The sequence below is a fragment of the Plecotus auritus genome (assembly GCF_963455305.1).
Source record: "Plecotus auritus genome assembly, chromosome: 12".
NCBI lineage: Eukaryota > Metazoa > Chordata > Mammalia > Chiroptera > Vespertilionidae > Plecotus > Plecotus auritus.
The window spans coordinates 6,372,563-6,392,589 of record NC_137778.1 but is presented as its reverse complement, the minus strand read 5'-3'; the positions used below and the strand labels follow the sequence as shown (position 1 = coordinate 6,392,589).

Here is a 20,027-nt window from a genome sequence, read left to right as displayed (position 1 = left end):
GCATCTAACATGGATGTGAGTTTTAACAGATCCAGACAGACAGATGCACATGCTCACACACATGAGGATTAAGGTCATGCTGAGGAATCAACCTCAGAAGAATGACTTCTAGGTAGTGGCTTCTAGAATTATCTTGACATGTTCCCTGGACTCTGTGAGGTTCCAGGATGCTTCTCTCCACCTTTCCCACTGCCACTCTGATCTCTAAACAAAGCCAACAGGTGTCAGGGAGACAGAAGGCACAGAGGACGGCAGAACCGGCCAGCCGGGGGGGGAAGTCGTGCTCTGGGCTCACCTCTGATCTTCTCTGCTTTGCTTTCTCCAGTTTCTATGTTTCGTTCATTTGCTCTCTGTAGCAGTTTCTCTTTCCTTACCTGCTAAGCCATCTCTTCTGGTTTTTTAGGGTTAGCTGCTCCCCTCCTGTTCTGGTCCCCTCTCTCTTCCCCCATGGAAGAGATGGCAGCACCCGCGCACCTGGAGAAAACACCTGTGTGCCCTGAGGATGTTTGCACATCAGCCACTTACTCCCCAAGCCAGCCAGAGAAACAGAAGCCAGCAGGCCAACCTGGCGTGAAATCAATCTCTCTGTCTCTCGCTCCATTTTCCTTCCTCTCTTCTCTATCCCCAGACAAAATAAGAAACCACCAGCTTCATAAAGGCAGCACAGACTTTAATTCAGGCTGGCAGGTAGGAAGGGAGCTTAGATTTGCCTCCCAGGGCGTCTGGAGGAGAGGACTGTCTTGCTGGGAGGGGCAAGGAGGGCAGGGCCGTGCGAGTGGCCCGGTAGCAGAAGAAGGCCAGGAGCAGGGGCCCGGCCACGCAGTGCAGGATCGCCAGGACTTCCGCCAGGTGCAGCAGCAGGTCCAGCGCCTGCTGGGCTGGACAGGACGACAGCACCAAGAACCTGGACCTCACCAGGAAGTCCAATCCCCAAAGCACTCCGCGGGGCCACCAGAAAATGAACCAGAGCCACAGGACATCAACCCAGGGACACGGCCCCTTGCCCAATGCCTTTCTCAGCCCCTTGGCTCCCAATAAACCCAGTGGCAACAAGACAAAGATGGCAAAACAGCTGGCAGTGTGCAGAACCTTCAGAATGCCCTGGCTGGATGACAGGTAGCAGAATCCATTGGAAGTGTCACTGGCCAGGGTGATGGGCAGAGCCAGGAGGATGGCCAGTCCCCAAAGTCCCACAGTGAGCCCCAGGATGAGGCGTGGGACCTGGCCTGCACCCAGTTTGGGACCCAGGCAGGCATGGCAGCCTATCAGCAAAGCTTGGGCAAAGGCGGAGCCATACCAGACTAAGTGGGCCAGGTGGCACACGTAGGTGTTGTGGGCACCCCTGAGCCCTGGTGCCAGGATGGGCACCATGATGCTGAAGAGGGCGCTGCCCACGGCTAGCTGTGTGAGGAGGAGCTGACGGCCAGGACAGAGCTGCCGGTGAAAGAGGGGTCTGAGCAGAGCGAAGAGGACAGCCGCACTGGCCAGGATGCCCAGGGCGCTGGCGAGGACGTAGAAAGGCAGCGAGGACTCATCCAGCAGGTTACAGGAGTGGCAGGGGGCCGCTGCGTCCATTGAAGAGTAGTCGTAGGTCTCAAAGGAATAATTCCACTCAGCCGAATGCGCATCTTCAAAGGGAAGGTTACTCGAATTGTCATCGGTGAAGGAGTCCACCTGGAGGGTCCCCGGAGGGACAATCACACATCTAGTTACCCGGCTGGTCTCTGGGGAATGAGAGGCTACCAGAGGGGAGAGGAGGGGCAGGGGGAGCCTGGGGTGGAGAGCACGGGGCTGCAGTGGGGCTGGTGGGAAAGGGCATCACAGCGGAGACTGGGGCGCCTGCAGAGGCAGAGTCATGGAACAGCCAGGGGAGAGCAGAGGGGCAGGGCTGGAGGGTAGGGGAGTCCCAGGGAGGGCAGCCAGGGGCCTGGATGGTACTGACTGAAAGACAAATGAGGAGGAAAAACATAGGGACCTGGGAGTCTGAGGTAAGAAGAGAGGGGAGACGAGGGAAGGGATACGAGATGAGAAGGGAAGGAAAGAAAGAAAAAGGCAGGGGAGGGGGCAGAGGGGTAGGAGGGGCAGAGTTGTGGGTTCCGCCCCACACTCACCGGGTGCAGGCAGTTCCCCATGCCACTGCTGGGCTCACGCAGGCAGAGAGGGAGCTGGGCAGCTGTCACCTGCTGTGGTTCCAAGATAAGCGCCGGACTAATGAAGGCCATCAGTTCTGGGCAGGGCCCTTGGGTGGCACGGGGTGGGGGCACGCAGGAAGCCTTTACCCCACGCCCACTGCCTGTCTAAGCTTGAGGCCCTCACAGGGCATTGGCCCTCGGCTTCCTGTTTTGAGGTTGGATCCCACTGGTGGGGTCCTGGACTTGGAAAAGGAAGAAGGTGGGGACCAGAAGGTGGTACTTTCCCGAAGGTGGAAAGGGAGGCTGAGAAGCCAAGGGCTTTCCAGCAAGAAGGATTCCTTGGGTTCAAGGAAGGAAGAGGGGCCAGGGGTGAAATGTGAGACAGAGATAAGAGGCATGCTGGGAAGCTGGAGGGAAAGGCAGCTTATGACGCTCACTGTCCTCCACCCCTTGAACCTGAGCCAGTGAAAGATGGTTCAAAAGCCACGTTTGCGAGAGGAGTGTTAGTGGTGCTGGGCTGGATCCTGAGATGCTGAGGGTGAGGCTGGGGGGCGGGGCTCTCTGTGTAGGAGTCCGGGTGTGAGAAGGGCTCATTTACCTGTGGGTGGCGTGTGCTGTGTCCCTGTGCACATACCTGACCCAGGTGTCTGGCTCTGGCTGTTTCACTGTGGGAGGAGGGAGGGCTGCCCACTGAAGCTACTGCAGGGTGACGGGGCATGTGCCTCATCACCTAGGGGTGCAGTGAAGGCACCTTTCAGAACAAGCAGAACACGTGGTCTGGAAGGTAGAGCATCTTTTCAAGGGGCCTGTGGCCTCTGGCGGAACCTCTATTCAGGGGCCTGTGGCCTCTGGCGGAACCTCTATTCATGTCCGTGGGGGACACAGGGGCTGTTGCAGCTGCTGCTCTGGCGGGGACCTCAGCCCTGTGTCAGGTTCCTCGAGGGGGGAGAGCCCCTTTCTCTCCAGGTGGTGGCAGAGTGTCTCCCAAGGTGGAACCCCTAAGCCGACACACCGGCTCTTAGGTAACCCCTTTCCCCCAGATGCTTTCCCAGGGTCTCTGCCAATTCGTCCCCCCTTCACCCCCACGTTCCACTTCTTCAGTTAGGGAGACTTAGTCTGGACATGGAAGAGATGAGTGATGGCGTGTCGGAGTCGAATGGGGAGGTAGAGGGCCTGCTTAGGCGACACTGTTCCGTTGGTCCAAGGAGGCATGTGGTGTTTTAACGCCAGTCCTGCCAACCGCCTCCTTCCCATCCCCACGGGGCGCTGCAGGTGGAGCAGGGAAGCCCAGGGGCGAGAGGCCGGGTGCCTTACAAAGACCGTCCCCTCTTCTCCCGGGACACTAGCTCAGGATTTCCATGGCGGGGGGAGGGGGGTGGAAACGAGTTGGGGGACCTGTTGAAACTGTCCTGGAATGATGTTGGTGGCATCTTCACCCTCACCTCCAGCTCCTCCCATCCTGTCTGGTGGAAGGCAGGGGGAGCCGTCGGATGCCCCGCCCCAGACCCTCAGGAAAGCAAGGACCCAGCCAGAGGGCGTGAACACACTTCTCTCCCTCGGAGAGCTGTATTGTTTCCATACAGAGATGCCCTTGGGAGAGGGCCCCGGTGAGGCCCACGCCACCCCTGGAAATACAGGCGCAGGGGATACCGGCGAGCAGCCCTTAGACACGCATCCCCACGGGAGCAAGAGCGGCAAGAAGGAGGCAGCCGAGCGAGCGACACGGTGATCCGATATATTGAGGGTGCCCCTCTGATATTAGCATACGAGAGTTAGAAAGGTTATAAAGATACACGGTCCCCTCCCTGCTCCCGGCCCCACCCCCACCCCAGACAGACACACAAACACAATGATCCCTCTTCCCCCACTCCCGGTACAAATATGGCTTCTGTGTAATATGGACAGAGTGATTCAGCTCAAAGAGGCAAAGTCAACTTCCCCAAAGCGGGTGCTAGGAGACAGGAGCCCGGCCGGTGGGGCGCTGGGCTGCCCGCTGCTGTGAGGGGAGAGCCTTGGCTTGGAGGGGCCGCTGTGCGCCCAGGGCCCTAACCAGCTGCTGGAAAAGCCACATGGTGTTACCTGAACCGAGGGGTGGGCAGGCCTGCGGATGCAGCTGCCCCACTGTGCACACCCCTGGGTGTCAGCAGGGAGGACATGCCGGGCGAGGGTGACAGCGGTGCCAAGGGGCATCCGGGATCTGAGGCCGGGCGGCTGGCTGGACAGGGAGCCTGAGCAACTCATCTCTATGGCAACCAGCTCAGGCCACAGAGGAAGACAGACCATCAGAAGGAGGGGTGGAGGTGGGAAGAAGGGACGTTTCTCTCCAGCCCTCAGCTCACCGGGCACAGAAGGGCCAGTGGTGGTTCTAGGCTCGGGGCCAGGGAGAGGCCGAGGGCGCAAAGCAAGGTGTGGCCCTAACTCCAAAGCTCCGAGAAGGGAGACGGGGCCGAGGTTCATGCTCCGTGTTTGAGGGTGAGACCCGATGGACAACTGAGCGCGAACACATCCCGGAACTGCCTTCTCCATGGCAGACGGGCGCTGGGGTGGCATGGAGATGCCAGGGTGAGACAGCCTCGCGGGGAGGCACCCCGCTGGCTAGGAGTCCTCTCCTCTAAGGCCCTCCTTCACAGGTTCCACGGCCGCCACCTGCCAGGACCCGCTTGCTGCCTCTCACACACAGATGTGCACACAACACACACATCCACACACTCACAAAGTTCACATTATCTTCTTTGTTTGGGCAGGAAACAGCTCAGTGCAGCGAAGCTCCTTTTAGTGTTTTTGTGGTTATATCTGCCTGGCTGCTGGGAAGGGGGGGCGGGCTGAGGGGCAGCGTAGGACCTGGAGGGGCAGCGGCACAGGGCGGGAGGAGGAGTTGGTAAACAATGCCATAAGAGGAGTGGTTGCCCAGCAACAGTCCGGGGCTGGGTGAGTGAGGGCCCCTGGGCAGGGGAGCAGACAGTGGCCTTTCCACAGCTGCTGGAGCAACAAGGGGCCGCCTTGCCCTGTGACCCCCAAGGGCAGCTCCTGTGTAAAGGGCCTGGCTTCCTACATCACGGGGGACAAGGGTAGGTGGGCCATCTCGACATCCTGTCTCTCCAAATCCATCCCTCCTGGCGGGGACCACATCCTCCCCATGTGGACGCCCTGGGCCTCTGTGTGGCTGCAGGTCACCCTCCTCAGGAACCCCATTCGTTCCTTTTCCAGGGAAGTGGAAGGGGAGCAGGGAGGCACTGTCTCTGTCCCCCTCCAGCTCTGCTCACAACCTCCCCACCCCAGAGAAGTCCAGGCAGCTGCTCTGCACAGAGGACAGAGGGCTGGTGCAAGCCCCCCGCCCCCCATAAACCAGCCCTGCTCCAGTCTTGTCCTTACCTCTTCCCTCTCCTCCTTCTCCTAAAGCTCCGGGGGCTTTGCTCCTCTCGCCCCAGGGCCCCTGCCCCTCCAGCCTGGAGACAGGTTTGATTTGGGATTGTTACAAAAATAATAATAACCCAAATGCAGAGAAGCCAAGGAAAGGGCTGAGGGCAGCCCTCCCTCCCCACCCCCCCCTCCCCATTCCAAACCGAGTACAAAACCGCACCCAAAGCAGACATTCTGTACAGGGGTGGGGGCGGGGAGCAAGCGGGAGGGCGGCCCCGGGGCTGCTCTGTACAAGTCCGAGGTGGTTATGGCCCCAGAAGTCCCCGTGGGGCCCCTGCAGGGGCGCAGGGTGAGTGGGCACCCTAGATGAAATACTCCTTCTTGTCATCCCCGCCCGACTGCCCGCCTTCTGCGTTGATGATGGCTGTGTCCGCGTCTGGTGCATCGTCAGAGCCTTTAGCTTCATGTGTCAGGTAGGTTCCTAGGGAGGCACAGAGGCTCCTCTTTCCAGGAGCAGCTTCCACACCTCTGAAGCCCCCTGCCCACGCCCCCACCCACCCACCCACACCTCGCTCCTGGCCCGCCTCTCCTGGTCAGAGCTTTATTCCTCCCCATCAGACCTAACATGCATTTGCTGCCAACATCCCTCACCCGACTGCACCCCTATGAATTAATGAGTGCTGCCTTTAAATAGAGAATCTCAATAATACTGGCAAAAAAAATAAGTGTGTTGTGTAGATGTGCATGTGTCTGTATGTGTGCCTGTGTATGGGTGTATGTCTATGTGTATATATGCATGCATATGTGTATGTGTGCATATATGTACATGTGTACACATGCATGTGTCTGCATGCCTGTGTGTAGATGTGCATGCATGTACAAGTATCTGCATGTGTGCGTGCATATTTACATGTGTGCATAATGTGTGTGCTTGTGTGTGTGTCTGTGTGTAAGGTGGTGCTCGGGAAATTGGCATGTTGGCTCCATGTGCAGTGCAGTAGAGAGCTGGCCAGCACGTGATCAGCCGGGGTAGTCTGGCTGCAGCTAGAAGTTACAAGGGGAACATCTGAGAGGAAGGCACGTGACGAGAGGGTAGCGAGATGGCGTGCGTATAGGAGAGAGGAAAAAAGAAGAGAGATGTTGTGGAGACCAGGGGCAAGGAGATCAAAGGTCAAGGAACATGAGGCCAGACAGAAAGGCAGGAAAGTCTCAAGAAATGGCACGAAGATGCAGAGTTCCGCTGTTCCCTGCTGAAGGCGGAGAGGCCTGGTGGCGGAGCAGCGTGGGAGCAGCAGCTGACTGAGTGGGAAGGTTTGATTCTGTGGATGATGGAAACGCAGTGAGCTCCACTGAGGGGCCTGGGGGCTCCATCACTACAGAGATGCCTGCGTTCTTCCTCCTCAAACCTCGAAGGGGCTGCCTGGTCCCCGAAGGCCCTCCCTGCAGCCAGCTCCCACCTGCCTCCCCGAGCCGACCCGCCTCCCTCCCCGCACCCACCTCCCCTCATACTCCCCCTCACATCTGACCTTTGTGCCGAATCAAGTAGTGGCCGAGGAAGATGAACAGGATGAGCAGCAGAAAGACAATGAACGCCACGATCCCGCCAATGATGGCGTGGTAGGTGCTGGTGGACGAGGGCACCGGACTGGGATCTGGAGAGTAGGGGCAATGCACACAGTCAGGCCTGAGAAACCCCATATCCCAGCATCTCCGACCTGGCCACACAGTCTCACATGGCAGGGAACACAGGCTAACGCCGGGAAAATGGAGTGGCGTCACTCAGCAAGGGGATGGGCCTTCTTACGTTTCTCACACAGTGTGTGGGACATAGTAATGTCTACAAGCATTAATGTGCTCATGAATAAATAGATACATCGACTCCAATTAACCCTTTAAGTTGAATTCATGGCCCTGAAGTCTGACCTTCACAAAGTCAAAGTTCATCACTTGAATGTTTAGATCATCTCTTGAACTTTCTCTCTCTCTCCTGTCTGCCTCTGCTTCTATATTTCTTTCTTCTAATCTCTGGGCTTTCCGAGTATTCCTTCCCTATCCTCCCTCCCTCATACTCTTCTGTCCGCTTGATATTCTGAGATGGATTCTCCACAGGGGCTTCTCCACCTGTTAACGCTTTGCCCTGCGATCAGATAGAGAAGGAGCAGTAAAAGACTGATGGACCCCAGAACTGGGCACTTCCGTAAGATGCACCTTACAAAGGTGACAGAGGGCGACCCCTGTCCTGAAGACCAGAGCTCCTCCCCGGCGGAGGCGTTTGAGTTCCAGCAAAACCAACCCTCCAGCAAGTCTCCTCAGGAGGGGCTGCGACTGCATTTTCCTTCCCACCATGCAAAGGTCTGTGGGAAGTTGAAGATTTCCATTATGGAAGTCCCGCCGTGATGCCTCCAAGGATGGTCGATGTCTCTGCCATCGGATAGCGAACTGATAGCAGCATCCATGGAGGATCGATGCCCACCAGGCATGCCCAGGACAGCACCAGCCAGGACAGAGTCCCAAAGGCCCGGGAAGACAGGGCCCAGGCCCAGGACGCAGTGCTGATGTGTCCAACATTACCGTCAGCACTGATGTGACTCCCACCCATGGGAGAACTGCTGTTTTTCCACAGACTCAGCTTGCGTCTGGACGCCTCATTGACTCCTTATTCTATATTTTGTCTCTGCCACCTTGTCTCCTCAGGCTTGATCAGGCCAGCTTTAAGCGCCGTGCCTGCTTATGCCTTATTTAAAAAGAAAACGTTTATGTTCTGGTTTTTCATGTTCCACTTGGGAGGGAAGAAGAGGATGATCCTCGGGCTCCATGATATGATGGGGGCGTGTGATGGTGTAAGTGACAGGAAGCAACATGAAGGTACCCACTGCCCTTCTCCTGGGGAGTACGTGAGACACAGTCCCCAATAAAAACAAATCCTGGGTAATTTCTCTAGCAATTAGGGAAACGGAAATTCCCTAGACAAACAGGTTCCCATAGCAACATGACCTCCTGGGTCCTCCACGAAAGGCCCCTGTCTGGAACGACATTTAATTTCATTCCAGGCAGGTGGAGTCAGCACTGCTTAGGCTATTCCTGCAAGAAGATGCAGTAACTCATTCTACCATCAGGGGTCAGCACTGGAAGCAGTTTAAACAAGACTCTTTCCAGCACAGGGCACAGAGGACCAGCAAGAGGCCAACCACAGGGCACAAGAACTTGCTCTGGCTGCCAATCATCATCCAGCTTGTCTGCAGGGATATGGGGGTGGATACCGAACCTCAGTGCCCGTCCTTGCTCTAGGCTTCTGGCTCTGTTTGTTGTGCTGAGACTGTCTCCCCCATGCTGAGATCTGCCCCGGGGTCAATTCCGCCCCAGCCGGACACTCAGGTCCCTTGTCCCTGGGAGCCTGTCCATGGGAGAACTGCTGTTTTTCCACCGACTCAGCTTGTCTTGATGCCTCATTGACTCCTTATTATATATTTTCTCTTTCCTACTTTGTGTCCTCAGGCTTGATTAGGCCGGCTTTAATGGATGTTTCACTCAAGGGAGCCTCGATGTTCCCCTGACAGTGCATTTCCTTATTCTCAGGAAAGGCTTATAAGACTTTCTGGCATGACCCCACTCCACTGCTATTGGGTTCTGAAAAAAAATCTCCTGCCTAGCCCAGCCGGCATGGCTAACTGGTTGAGCATCGACCTATGAACCAGGAGGTCAGGGTTCGATTCCCAGTCAGGGCACAGGCCTGGGTTGCAGGCTCCATTCCCAGTAGGGGGCATGCAGGAGGCAGCCAATCAGTGGTTCTCTCTCATCATTGATGTTCCTATCTCTCTCTCCCTCTCCCTTCCTCTCTGAAATCAATAAAAACATATTTAAAAAAAAAATCACCTGCCCACTCTCCATAAGGGAATTCTGCGTTAGCTGTCTCTTCTCCTGACCTGGGTTTTACGGCTGCACCTTTGGTAAGAATGTCAGAGAAGAGGCATCGCCTAGTTCCTCTAGAAGGTATGGTATCTGGGAAAAGATTCCGACTATTTCTCAACAGAGTACAAACTTATCTCCACGTCCGGCCTTGACCCAGGTCTGCAGGAGTATGCATTCTGTCGCAGTCACCGAAGCAAGTCTGAGAATAGCCTGTTGCAAAGGGACATGCATCAACCGCCATACGTGAGAGGCTCGGTGGGTAAACGCAGGATGACTATTCCTGCTGCCAGGTGAGTGCAGGGGTTGGAGATGGTGCCACTGAGTCCTCACGGCTAAACAGAGGCCTCGGAGAGCCCTACATCCTGTTCAACTTTCCTCATTGCACATTTCAGAGGGGATCTGCCCCTGAGTGTTCAGGCCCTCCATGGGGGGCTGTTGTCCCTTTAGTCCACTCCAAAGCACCATCTGGGGTGCTCTCAGGTGACAGAAAGAAGAGCGTGTAGGGTGGACAGAGCGTGTAGGGAGAGAGGGCTGCGGGGGGGATGGAGGTGGCTCACCATTCACGTTGAGAGTGTAGTAGGCCTTGTAGCTGCCCAGGTTGCTGATGGCCGTGCAGCCGTACGTGCCGCTGTCGCTCTTGTTGAGGAAAGGGAAGATCAGGGCGCTCTCCTGGGTGATCTTCAGGGGTGGCACGCTGCCCTCCTTCTCCCACAGGTACTGCTGGGGACTGTGGAGAGTTCACAAGGGAATAGGTCAGGGAGCTAAAGGGAAACAAAAATAACGGAGCAGGGAAGTCAGGGGCTGTTCGATGAAAGCTCGAGAGGTTACAGGGGCCGGAGACACTGAGCTGCTTAGAGGCAGGGAGAGGGTGACCTCTTGGGGTTCTTTATGGGAACTGCCGGGAACCCAGGGGGTGGCCCCTCCCCACTTCTGCTGCTTTGCAGTAGAAGTAGAGGATGGCTGTTAGTGTCAGGGAAAATGAGAGGCTCAGACAGTACAGAGGCGATAGGAAGACGTTATGTGAAGATCTCGATCTGAGAGGATGGAGTTGTACTGGCGGCCAGGAAATGACTCCTCTTACACGGGATTGCCACGCCCCTCACAGTGCAGCAACAGCTTCTGGCCCTCGCGGGGATGTGGAGGGTCTGGCCTGATCTTCGCCGTTGGTGTGTCTGTGCAGAAGGAAATGGTGTCAATGCAAGACGCCCACAGTGTTCAGGAGATCGCCTTGATCTCCAAAGCGTCCTGTCACACACCACAGCTTCCACCCCTGATGCCTCGGGAGTCCACGCGGCTTAGAACCAAGACCTGGCTCCCCCTGCGTCTTGTGAACAAAGAGCGCTGTTGCCATTGAATGTGGGAGGGCCTGGTGCTGCCACCTGGTAGAGGTAGGGTTCTGGAGGGTCTGTCCTTGGTGAGGACCTAAGTCATGTCTAACAGAGAGCTAAGAAGGTGTGCCACTGGTTCATCTGTGCCTCGCACACTGCCCAGCGCATAAATGGAACTTAATGCATAGCTGTGACAGAACAAATACACTTGAACTTGACTATTGAGCTCACAGTCTCTCAATCCTCTCTGTTCTGTAGGGGAACTTAAACCAGTGGAAGACAATAAAACAGAATTTTTAACGGTCAGCCCAAAAATGAAGTGAGAGCTTTGAAACAGCAAGAGATGGGGGGCCTATTTTGGCTGCAAAAAGGCACTGACACAATATAGACGGGCTCTGCAAAGGAATAATGGCATCTGCCACTGACACCCAAGGGCTGCTGAGGAGGCTAGGTCCAGATGGCTGCGGAGAACAGTACAACCAGATGCTGGCTTAGAAGAACAGGTAAAGAGGCCGAGCTTCCTCTAAGACAGAACCAAGCTTAACCAGTTAATTAACGTGTTTCAGTCAAATCAAACGGGACAAAGAGAAGCAGGCCCCGCAGAAACCTCTAGCATAGTGCCTGGAGTATAGCATTTGTCGACTGGCCACTGATCACAGGTGGGCCAAAAAGCTCCCTGGAGAGGAACTGCCAGATGGCCGGTACCTAACAGAAGTCTTTGGGACTCTGACAGGGGAGAGCTTCCTTAGCCCTGGCCTGGGCCCAGACTCAGAGGAAGAAACCCAATGCCAGGGGCCTCACACTCAGAACTAACAATCAGATAAACAAATCATAGCAACATAGAACTTAAGTTTACAAAGCACTTCTTTCGATATTGTTTCATTTATCCTCAAGAAAGTTCAGAGAAGTAAGCAGAAGCCACTACGAGATGACATGCTTTGGTGAAAATAACACAGAAGTAGAGGCCAGAATCCGGGTCGTCAGCTTCCTAATTGAGAGTCTGATAAATGGGAAGTGATGCTACCCCAGATCTACCTCATGTCCAAGTTTCAGCAACAAGTTTAGCAATTGACTTAAATGGCCCTCAAGTCAGGCCTGTATCTCCCACAAGAAAGAGATTAAGGGTTTTAATTATTTTGGAAAAACACCCAGCCTTTAGATGAATTAGAAAAAAAAATACATTATTTTACAACTCTTCATCTTTCAGCTTTGGACTTTATTTTCCTTCCCCCTTGGTTCCACCACTCAGAAAGCTCTGTTTGAAAATGTCCAAATTTCCTCCGGAGAGGAGGGAAGTTCACTGTCCATCCTCAAGGCAGATTCCATGGAGGGAGGAGGATCCTGGGAAAGGTTAAGAGTAGTGATGGTGATCGTGGACATGTTGGGTCAGAATCCCAGGAAAAATCAAAGAGCTGTGGTAGATAGGGGAGTACTTAGGAAAAGATATGGGAATAATGATGCCGGAGAGATTGCGTTTCCTACGGCCTGCATTTTCTCGAAACCATCAAAAGCTAGATCAAGAAGAAGCCTTAGTAATCCCCATGTTCATCTTCTCATTTAGCAAGTAAAGAATCAAGCTCAGGGAGGTGAAGCAATTTTCTTAGCATCACATGGCTCATAAGTAGCGGAGGGCAGACTAGAACACACATCTTCTGACTCCTGATTTGCTGTAGTTGCCACTACAGTTTACAAGCTGGTTGCATCAGACTGGCCTAACCAGGGCTTGGCCAGCTTACCCACTGGGTCCAATCCTGCCAGCTACATGGTTTTGTAAATAAAATGTTGTTGGAACACAGCTATGTTTGTTTGTTTACATATTATCTTTGCTACTTTCCTGCAAAAACAGCAGGGGTAAGTAGTTGAGAGAGAGATCATATAACCCGCAAAGCCTAAAATGTTTGCTACGGGGGCCGTTACAGAACAAATTTGCTAACCCTTGGCCTATCCTACCACCTCTTGTCTCATTTTGTTTTTACCTACCCAGGTATCTGTGCCTATTTCTTCACATACAGCCATCACCACTTTCCTTTTCCCCACACCCCATCTCATACCTGACTCGTCTTCACCCATAAGCCCATGACATACATAAAACTTCAATGCGTTGAGAGGTGGATCTGTCAGCTCCGTTTAGAGATTCATGGTTCACAGAGCATATGATGTCGGCCCCGTCATCCTCCCGAGTAACCTGGAACGTCACTGAGCTGCTCACGGTGAAGGTTTTACCATTGGAGTCCTCCTGTATTCGGGTTGGTTCTCCTGGAGTGGAGAAACACACACACACACACACACACACACACACACACACACACACACACAGAAACAGAGTGAGCCCTAACACACAGAGAGTGTGTGGGCCCCACTGTAGACATACAGATGGTGAGTTTCAACTTTGACAAACTTAGAAAGTTGTGAAATGGATGTGTACACACATACACCCATGAGTGTACACACAATATCTGTCATTCCCGCTTTTTCCTTTTCCATCATGCTTGGCGTGTACACAGACATGCAGACATGCACCCCTCCCTCTCTCATTCTCTCCGCCTCCCAGCACACCTCCTCCTGTGACCCCGAGGCCGGAGGGACTTACCATGAAGCTCTTGCTCACCCTTCCGCCAGGTGAGCTGAGCTGCGGGTTTGCTCCCAGAAGACTGACAGTGTAGGGTGGTCGTATCCTTTTCCCGTAACGATGACTTGTAGCCAGTGATTACGGGCTTCTGTGGGATTCCTGCCGGGCACGGGGGTGGGCAGGATGTGAAGGAGAGGCCGGGAGGTTATACCCGGCTCTCCCTGCTCAGATGGCCTCTCTGGGGGTGAGGATACCTCGGTCCTACTGTGCTTTATGATGGGTAGAAAACTAGGTATCGTTCTCTTTGATCTCCTACCTAAGGACCAGGAAGAAAGCTCTGGGCGAGGAGATGGGGGAACGGGGGTGGGGGGGGAGGTGGGGGGGGGGACGGGGAGGAGGCATGGTAGTGTGGAGATACATTATATGTGACCTGACAACCCAGAGGCCAATGGGGTGGCCACAGAATAAGTATGAAGCTCAAGGAAGCAAAGAAGGGAATTGAAATATAGGATAAAATATAGGATGAGAGCAGGTAAGCAACTGTGGTATTCAACCTGGACATTATAAGCACACGCTGCATGCACCTCCCATGTTTCCCTCACATAACCTTGGGAGCTAGGTGGAACAGACATCATCATCCTGCTGCTACCGGTTAGGAAGTTCAGGCTCAGAGAGAGTAAGAGGTTTGTTCCAGAGCAAACGGTAAGTAGAGGAGAAATTATTAGAAGTCAGTGCTCTTTCCATTTTGTTCCATTGCAAAAGGAACGTGAGCTGAACTTTTCCAAAAGGCTCGGAGTCTTGCCTGGCTCTAGACTCCTTTGGGGACCCACCTAGAGAGGTTTGTTTGCACAGAGCATGTGGCAGTGACCCTGGGGTTGGGGAGCCTCACCCAGCACAGTGATGAGGGACTTGGCAGTTCTCACAGGCATAGTGAAGATGGAGCAGGTGTACTCGCCCTCGTCCGCCAGGGCCACGTTGCTGATGCTGATGCTGAGCTCATGGGGCGTGGATTTCACCAGCTGAATCCGATTATCTCGAAGGGCTAGCGGGGAATCGGGAGAGTGGGAAGCAAGGCCTTTACTGGCACCTTTCATGTTTATCTCCCACCCCAGGTCAGCTTCTTTGGGGGGAAGGGGTATAGTGTGATTTGGGGCAGGGGGAAAATCATGCTCCTGAGTTTCAACAGACTTTAGGTCGTTTTCCTGGGCCACTGGTCACAGTAGCCTCAGATCTACTCAGAAAAGTACGTTGGATCTCGAGGGCTTCCTTGTGAGACTCACAGGTCAACACTTAGATTAGGCTGTCTCTTCCTGCTCCTTCGGGGTAAAGTCCACCCAGGACCCTATAAGACCATGAATGGCCCTAGTCAGAGCTGTAATAACCAAGTTTCTCTGAAACCAGCTGGGGAGCCCATGGCTTGTTGTTCCCTCAGATAGCCATACCTTCACCTGTCTCAGCCTCTGGGCTACAGGGACCGTTCCCCTCGGTGCTGCAGCCCCCTCCCCAGCCCACAGTTCCCACAGAGAGAGACAGCTCTACCTCTCTTCTCCCCAAAGTAAAGAGTCTGCTGAGCAGGGTTAGACCACTGCAGGGAGGAGTCTTCATGGTCTTTCACTTGACACTTGAGCACCACGGTGCCACCAGCCACCACTGTCTCATCAGATGTCCAGGGCTGACTGTCTGCAGGAGTAGAAGAGGGTTAATTTCCGGAGCAAGCCCTAGTCTCTCCACCCATTTCTGGGCCAAGGTCTAAACCAGACCAGCCAAGGTCCAGGTCTCTGTGTCTCTTAAGGCATCACAGAGGAAGGAACAGGGGGAAGGAACAGAGGTGGTGGTGGTGGGGGGGGACCTCATTTCCTTGTTTGGAATGCACAGGAAAACAGTTACTTGTTGAATGTTTGCTTAATAAACTGACATGGCCACACACACTTGGAAGAATAAAAGCCCTCCATGCCAAAACCGGTTTGGCTCAGTGGATAGAGCGTCAGCCTGCGGACTGAAAGGTCCCAGGTTCGATTCCGGTCAAGGGCATGTACCTTAGTTGCGGGCACATCCCCAGTGGGAGGTGTGCAGGAGGCAGCTGATCGATGTTTCTCTCTCATCGATGTTTCTAACTCTCTATCCCTCTTCCTTCCTCTCTGTAAAAAATCAATAAAATATATTTTTTTAAAAAAAAAGCCCTCCAAATCTACACGTGCCACTCCACATGTATCTTTTCTGATAGAGGTCTACCATTCACCTTTGAAAAGTCTACACATTCACATATGTATCTGTCATTCCATGTTTCGCCTTCCTGCCACCACCTGCCTATAGAAGCAAGAACAGGAGAAGCAGTTGGGACTAATAATCCCCAAACGAAAAGCGAACAAAAGGCCAGGCCAGCCCTTGGCTGGCACGTTCACTTATATAAGCGGGAGCTGATACAACTTCAAGCCAAACAAACAAAACAGCTTTAAAAAACGGAAACATTTGACACCGACTTTTCAATTCCTCCAACAATAGCTGCCCTTCATTCATCAGCTCCCTTAACATATTTCTTCAGTGTTAGTGCCACCCGCTTCCCAACATACAAACCCCATCACCATCCTGGTGTTAGAGGATTAGTTTTCCCTTCGATGTGGTTGAAAGATGTTTTCTAATTCCTCTCTCCCTAGTCATGTTAAACAAACAAACAAACATAAAAGGACTAATCAGATATCGAAATCATATGGATGAGCCATTTGAATCCCAAATGTGCCTTCTAGTCAGGTGTCAACTGTGAGCCCCTTGGACTGCGTGACACTTGCTCCTCCTCCCAGTGTCATTGCTCCATTTCCCCGCAGCTTTGCCTCTGATTCCCATGATTGATTCCCTCCTCTTCAGGACTGACTCTGTGACCCAACAGCACTGACCTTCACAGAACTAAAATAAACACCTCCCAGCTGATTCGGAAACATCTACAGCATTCCTTCTATGGTGCAAAATTACTTAACCAGCATTACTCTCCTCTGAATAGGAAGCCAAGAAACGTAATTCCTAGGTTTCCTAATGGAGTAACTCAGACGATCCCTATGCTCCCTGTGGCCCAGACCGTACCCCTCCCCTGTCTGCTATTCCTTTCTTCCTTGGTCACCACAGCTCCAGCTCCAACTACAATGAGTGCCCCTTGGTCACCACAGCTCCCAGTGCATGTGCTGAAGTTGCTCTCGGGGCTTCGGGATAGCTGTCTCCACTGAAGCACGGAGCCTGGCCACCATTTCAGTGTTTAGAACCTGAATCAGAACTGAAAGGGATCTTAGGGATCATGGGATCCAATTCCCTCATTTTACATGTATGAGACAATGGAGGTGCAGTGAGGGCCTAAGCTCATTCTACTTCTCAATGATTCCAGTTAGGACTGGAACTTCGTTCTTCTTACACTCAATGCAGTGCTTATGTCATTGGAATGCCCCTCAAGTAATCATCTAATTAGAATTAAAACTATGACTATGAGATTAATGACCCCTAGATGGAGCTGGCTGAGTAAATGTGGGAGTGGTATACTCCTTAAGTATCTCAATGAAAGGTTTGGGAAGCCTTTCATTTACTGCTCGCTGTATGTCAGTTTTTGAGTAGTAATCCCATTGTCCCTGTTTCCTCATTTGGAATGCACAGGAAAACTATGCATTGACTATGTCTTCCAGACCTCTTTATTCTGAGCAATACACTCCTCCTGAAATCATTCTGTTTTTAGAAAAAAAGTGAGGGGACACAGAGGTCTAAAGGAAGAAGTAGTAGGTGCTAGAGATGTTGGTGTCGAACTAAGAACTACAATGTCAGATGGAAAGTAGAGGAGGAGAACACAGGGTGAAGGCCGCATGAGTGGGAGGTGACATGAGGATGGTTGCGGGCACTGAGAGACACTGAGATGAGGAGGCCTGGATTCTCACCTTGACTGACCAGCATGTCAGGAGTGCTCCAGAGTGTGGAGCTGATGGCCTCGTCGAGTGGAGCCAGAGTTCCCAGCTCCAAATCCTGCTCCTGCCAGTAGCCTGGGGAGAGAATCTCCATCAAGGATGAGCCCTACATAGGCACTGCTGTAGTGTGGGATCTACACTTTCACTGGTGGAGGTGGGGGAGAGGATGCCCCCGTGAAAAGCAGGCCCACCGATTGCCCAAGAAAAGGCCGTTTCTCACAAAAAGGCGACATTAACTAAAGTGCTGAAAAAGGAAGCAAACTCTCCCTCCCAAGGGTGAGTTAAAGGAGGATGCTAAGTTCTACAGTCAATCAGATCACGTTAGCGCCAAAAGAGCTCCTAGGGGCCACTGGTCCAGTTCTCCCACTTCACAGCGTGTAAAGGTTAAATGTGACATGGGGGAGGTCACTACAGCGACAACTAAAGAAAACCAAGACTTCTCATTCCTCAGCCAGGATTCTCTCTGCTTCACTCTATTACCTACTAAAATAATGAGAGGTTTAATAATTAGAAAATACTTTCACATGAATCCTTCTAAAAGGCCTGTAAAAGCAGCACTCCGACATTATTACTACTTTGCAGAGTGGAAACAGAATGAAGTGACTTGCCCAAGGTCTTATAAATAGAAAACAAAGACCAGAAATTAAATGCCTGATCCAAATCCAAAGTTCTATTCGTTTCAGTTAAGATCCTACCTCTAAAGACAGACACCACAGTGAGGGCAGAAGTTGCCCACAACCTTCCCGGAGTCTCACCTTTCTACTGGGTGCTCAAATTCTCAAGTTTGCCTCCTTCATTCTCAGTCCAATTGCCCACTTATATCACTGACTCTGCTCACTCCTCAGGCACAACAAATCCCTCTCTTCCTAGCAAGCAGCCCATAAACCATTTGTGACTACATTGTGTCAAGGGCCTATTTCCCCAATCCAACCTGAAGGGGCAGAGGGACAAAGAAACAAGGGGATCTTTTCAGTCTCCCGCCATAAGCCCAGAAGTAGCCAATCACGTGCGCAAAATTCAGTGAGGTCATCGGCTGCTGAGCAGAGTTCTGAGCTGCTTGCCGGTGTTCCAGCACTACTTCAGTTGGGGCAGCCTGCTCGGTAGAGACCCTGGGGAGGGTGGTGGGAGCGGAAAGGGCGAGAGGAGAAGGGGGAGCTGGCACCTAGGGGATGCGCAGGGGAGGTGTAGGGAGGGGCAGAATGGCACTAAAAAAAGTAGTGGCACAGGGGCTTAGGGTCCTTGGAGAAGAAAGGGGGCAGAGGACTGATGTATCAGAAGGGAAGGTGGGGGAAGGGAAAGGAGATAAGGAGTGGAGGGAAGAAGGGGGAGTTAAAGGTATTTTTTTTGCATTTGGATGTGGGCTCTAAGAGATAGTTTCAGGGTTCACAGGCCTTCATGGAGGCACCCCCTCTCCTGAGTTCCTCATAGAAATGCTCTTGGAGATTTAGAAATTACTCTGTTCTCAGACAGAAGTGTTAATGCGCAAATGAGAGGGGGAGTAAAGCAGAGAAAACAAAGTCTGTTACAGGTAGAGAACAGGCAGAAAGGGGACAGGGCACGTGTTGGTAGAAAAGGCAGCAAAGATGAGGACCAGAGAAAGAAAGGTGGCTGGAGAGGGAGGACAAGGGCTCTCCCGCCCAGCACAGACCCTCCCCGGGTGCCCGGACCTCACCCTGCTGCCTTCTGTGGACATCAAGGATGGAGGCAGCCTGAAGTTGGTGAGTGTTTCATCTTATTTTTCAGTGGTGTGTGTGTTTGTGGGTGTGCTGCTTCAACACACAGTAGGAAGCCAAATGGTTGTGCTAAAATTTGGGGTGGTGGAGGAAAGGGAGGCACCAGGGAGGGTCAGTGCTCAGCCCACAGTATGAGAACCGAGTGCACAGAATAAGCACCGAGTGGGCCTTTGCTCAAATGAACAGAGGAAATAGGCATCTCATACGCTGGCACAGGGCTTGCAGTTTGCAGAGTGGATTTTCAACCATGAATTCACTGAATGTCAAAACAACCTTGAAAGATAAGCAACTAGACATAATCGCTTTTTAGAGACGAGGTTTAAAGAGGTTCAGGGACTCACCTAAAAGCGTACACATAACAACTCTCAAGGACCCTCCTTCTCTCTCTGCTGGTACTCTCAACGCTTTTCAACAGCTCCTTTTCCTTATAGCATTTCGGCCATTGTATTGCAATTTACTTGTTTAATTCTCAGTCTTCTCATTTAAGCCTTGAGTTGCTTGAGAGCAGGGGGCTTACCTTATTCATGTCTGTATCTTTGAAATTTAGCTCATAGCGGGCCCTGGCATATTTAATTGGTCTGGTCAGTCATTGTCTCAGTTGGCACTGTGCTATGCCTATTCCTAATCAGGCAGAGTGGGTATTCTGACCCACAGCATGGATTTAGTTTTTACTCTCCTGCTCCTTTTTGTTCTGCATTCTCACTTCTGTTCTCCTTGCTTCCATTCCTTCCCTCCTCCCGCATTTTGCTGGCTTTTTTTTTTTCTTTTTTTTTTTTTTGCATAGGATGAATAAATAAAATGGTGATTGGGTCATTCAAATTTAACTAAATTGTTCAGGTGATGGGAATGATAACTAACCAAATGATCTCCGATATTTGTGATGTGCTTGATGTATTGTCCCTGCAGGCTACAGGGAACTCTGGTTTGTAGTGTTTTAAGAAACTGCTTCAGAGCGATATGTTCTATTTCCGCACCTGGGGTGACAGTTCTTCCTCTAATTTTGCGAAATACTTAAGTTTTCTTTCCCTTTGTGTAAAATCGTACACCTGTAATGATAAATT

At 52.5% G+C, this 20,027-nt stretch overlaps 2 protein-coding genes across 7 annotated transcripts in view; both read right to left on the bottom strand.

Annotated features, from left to right (window-relative positions):
* Positions 1-653: 653 nt before the first annotated feature.
* On the bottom strand, positions 654-4,029 carry ACKR1 (atypical chemokine receptor 1 (Duffy blood group)). Its single transcript, XM_080649357.1, has 2 exons — positions 2,112-4,029; positions 654-1,674 (listed from the first exon to the last, which is right to left on the bottom strand). Exons 1-2 carry the CDS (start codon positions 2,220-2,222, stop codon positions 676-678), a joined length of 1,110 nt encoding a protein of 369 aa, XP_080505483.1. The 5' UTR covers positions 2,223-4,029; the 3' UTR covers positions 654-675.
* Positions 3,665-20,027, bottom strand: part of CADM3 (cell adhesion molecule 3) — a 31,518-nt gene continuing 15,155 nt past the window's right edge. Inside the window, exons 2-11 of one of the 6 annotated variants that reach the window (XR_013959507.1) lie at positions 17,207-17,308; positions 14,838-14,978; positions 14,188-14,340; positions 13,320-13,457; positions 12,815-12,985; positions 10,483-10,573; positions 9,959-10,128; positions 7,019-7,144; positions 5,579-5,973; positions 3,666-4,973 (exon numbers count right to left, since the gene is read on the bottom strand). Coding sequence is in view for 2 of the 6 variants with exons in the window: in XM_080649352.1 (XP_080505478.1) it covers positions 5,855-5,973; positions 7,019-7,144; positions 9,959-10,128; positions 10,483-10,573; positions 12,815-12,985; positions 13,320-13,457; positions 14,188-14,340; positions 14,838-14,978; positions 17,207-17,308 (1,211 nt within the window). In the remaining 4 variants the exon portion in view is untranslated. Of the gene's footprint in view, positions 5,974-7,018; positions 7,145-9,958; positions 10,129-10,482; positions 10,574-12,814; positions 12,986-13,319; positions 13,458-14,187; positions 14,341-14,837; positions 14,979-17,206; positions 17,309-20,027 lie in introns of all 6 variants that reach the window. The other 5 variants (XR_013959508.1, XM_080649352.1, XR_013959505.1 and 2 more) reach the window with 5 other exon arrangements.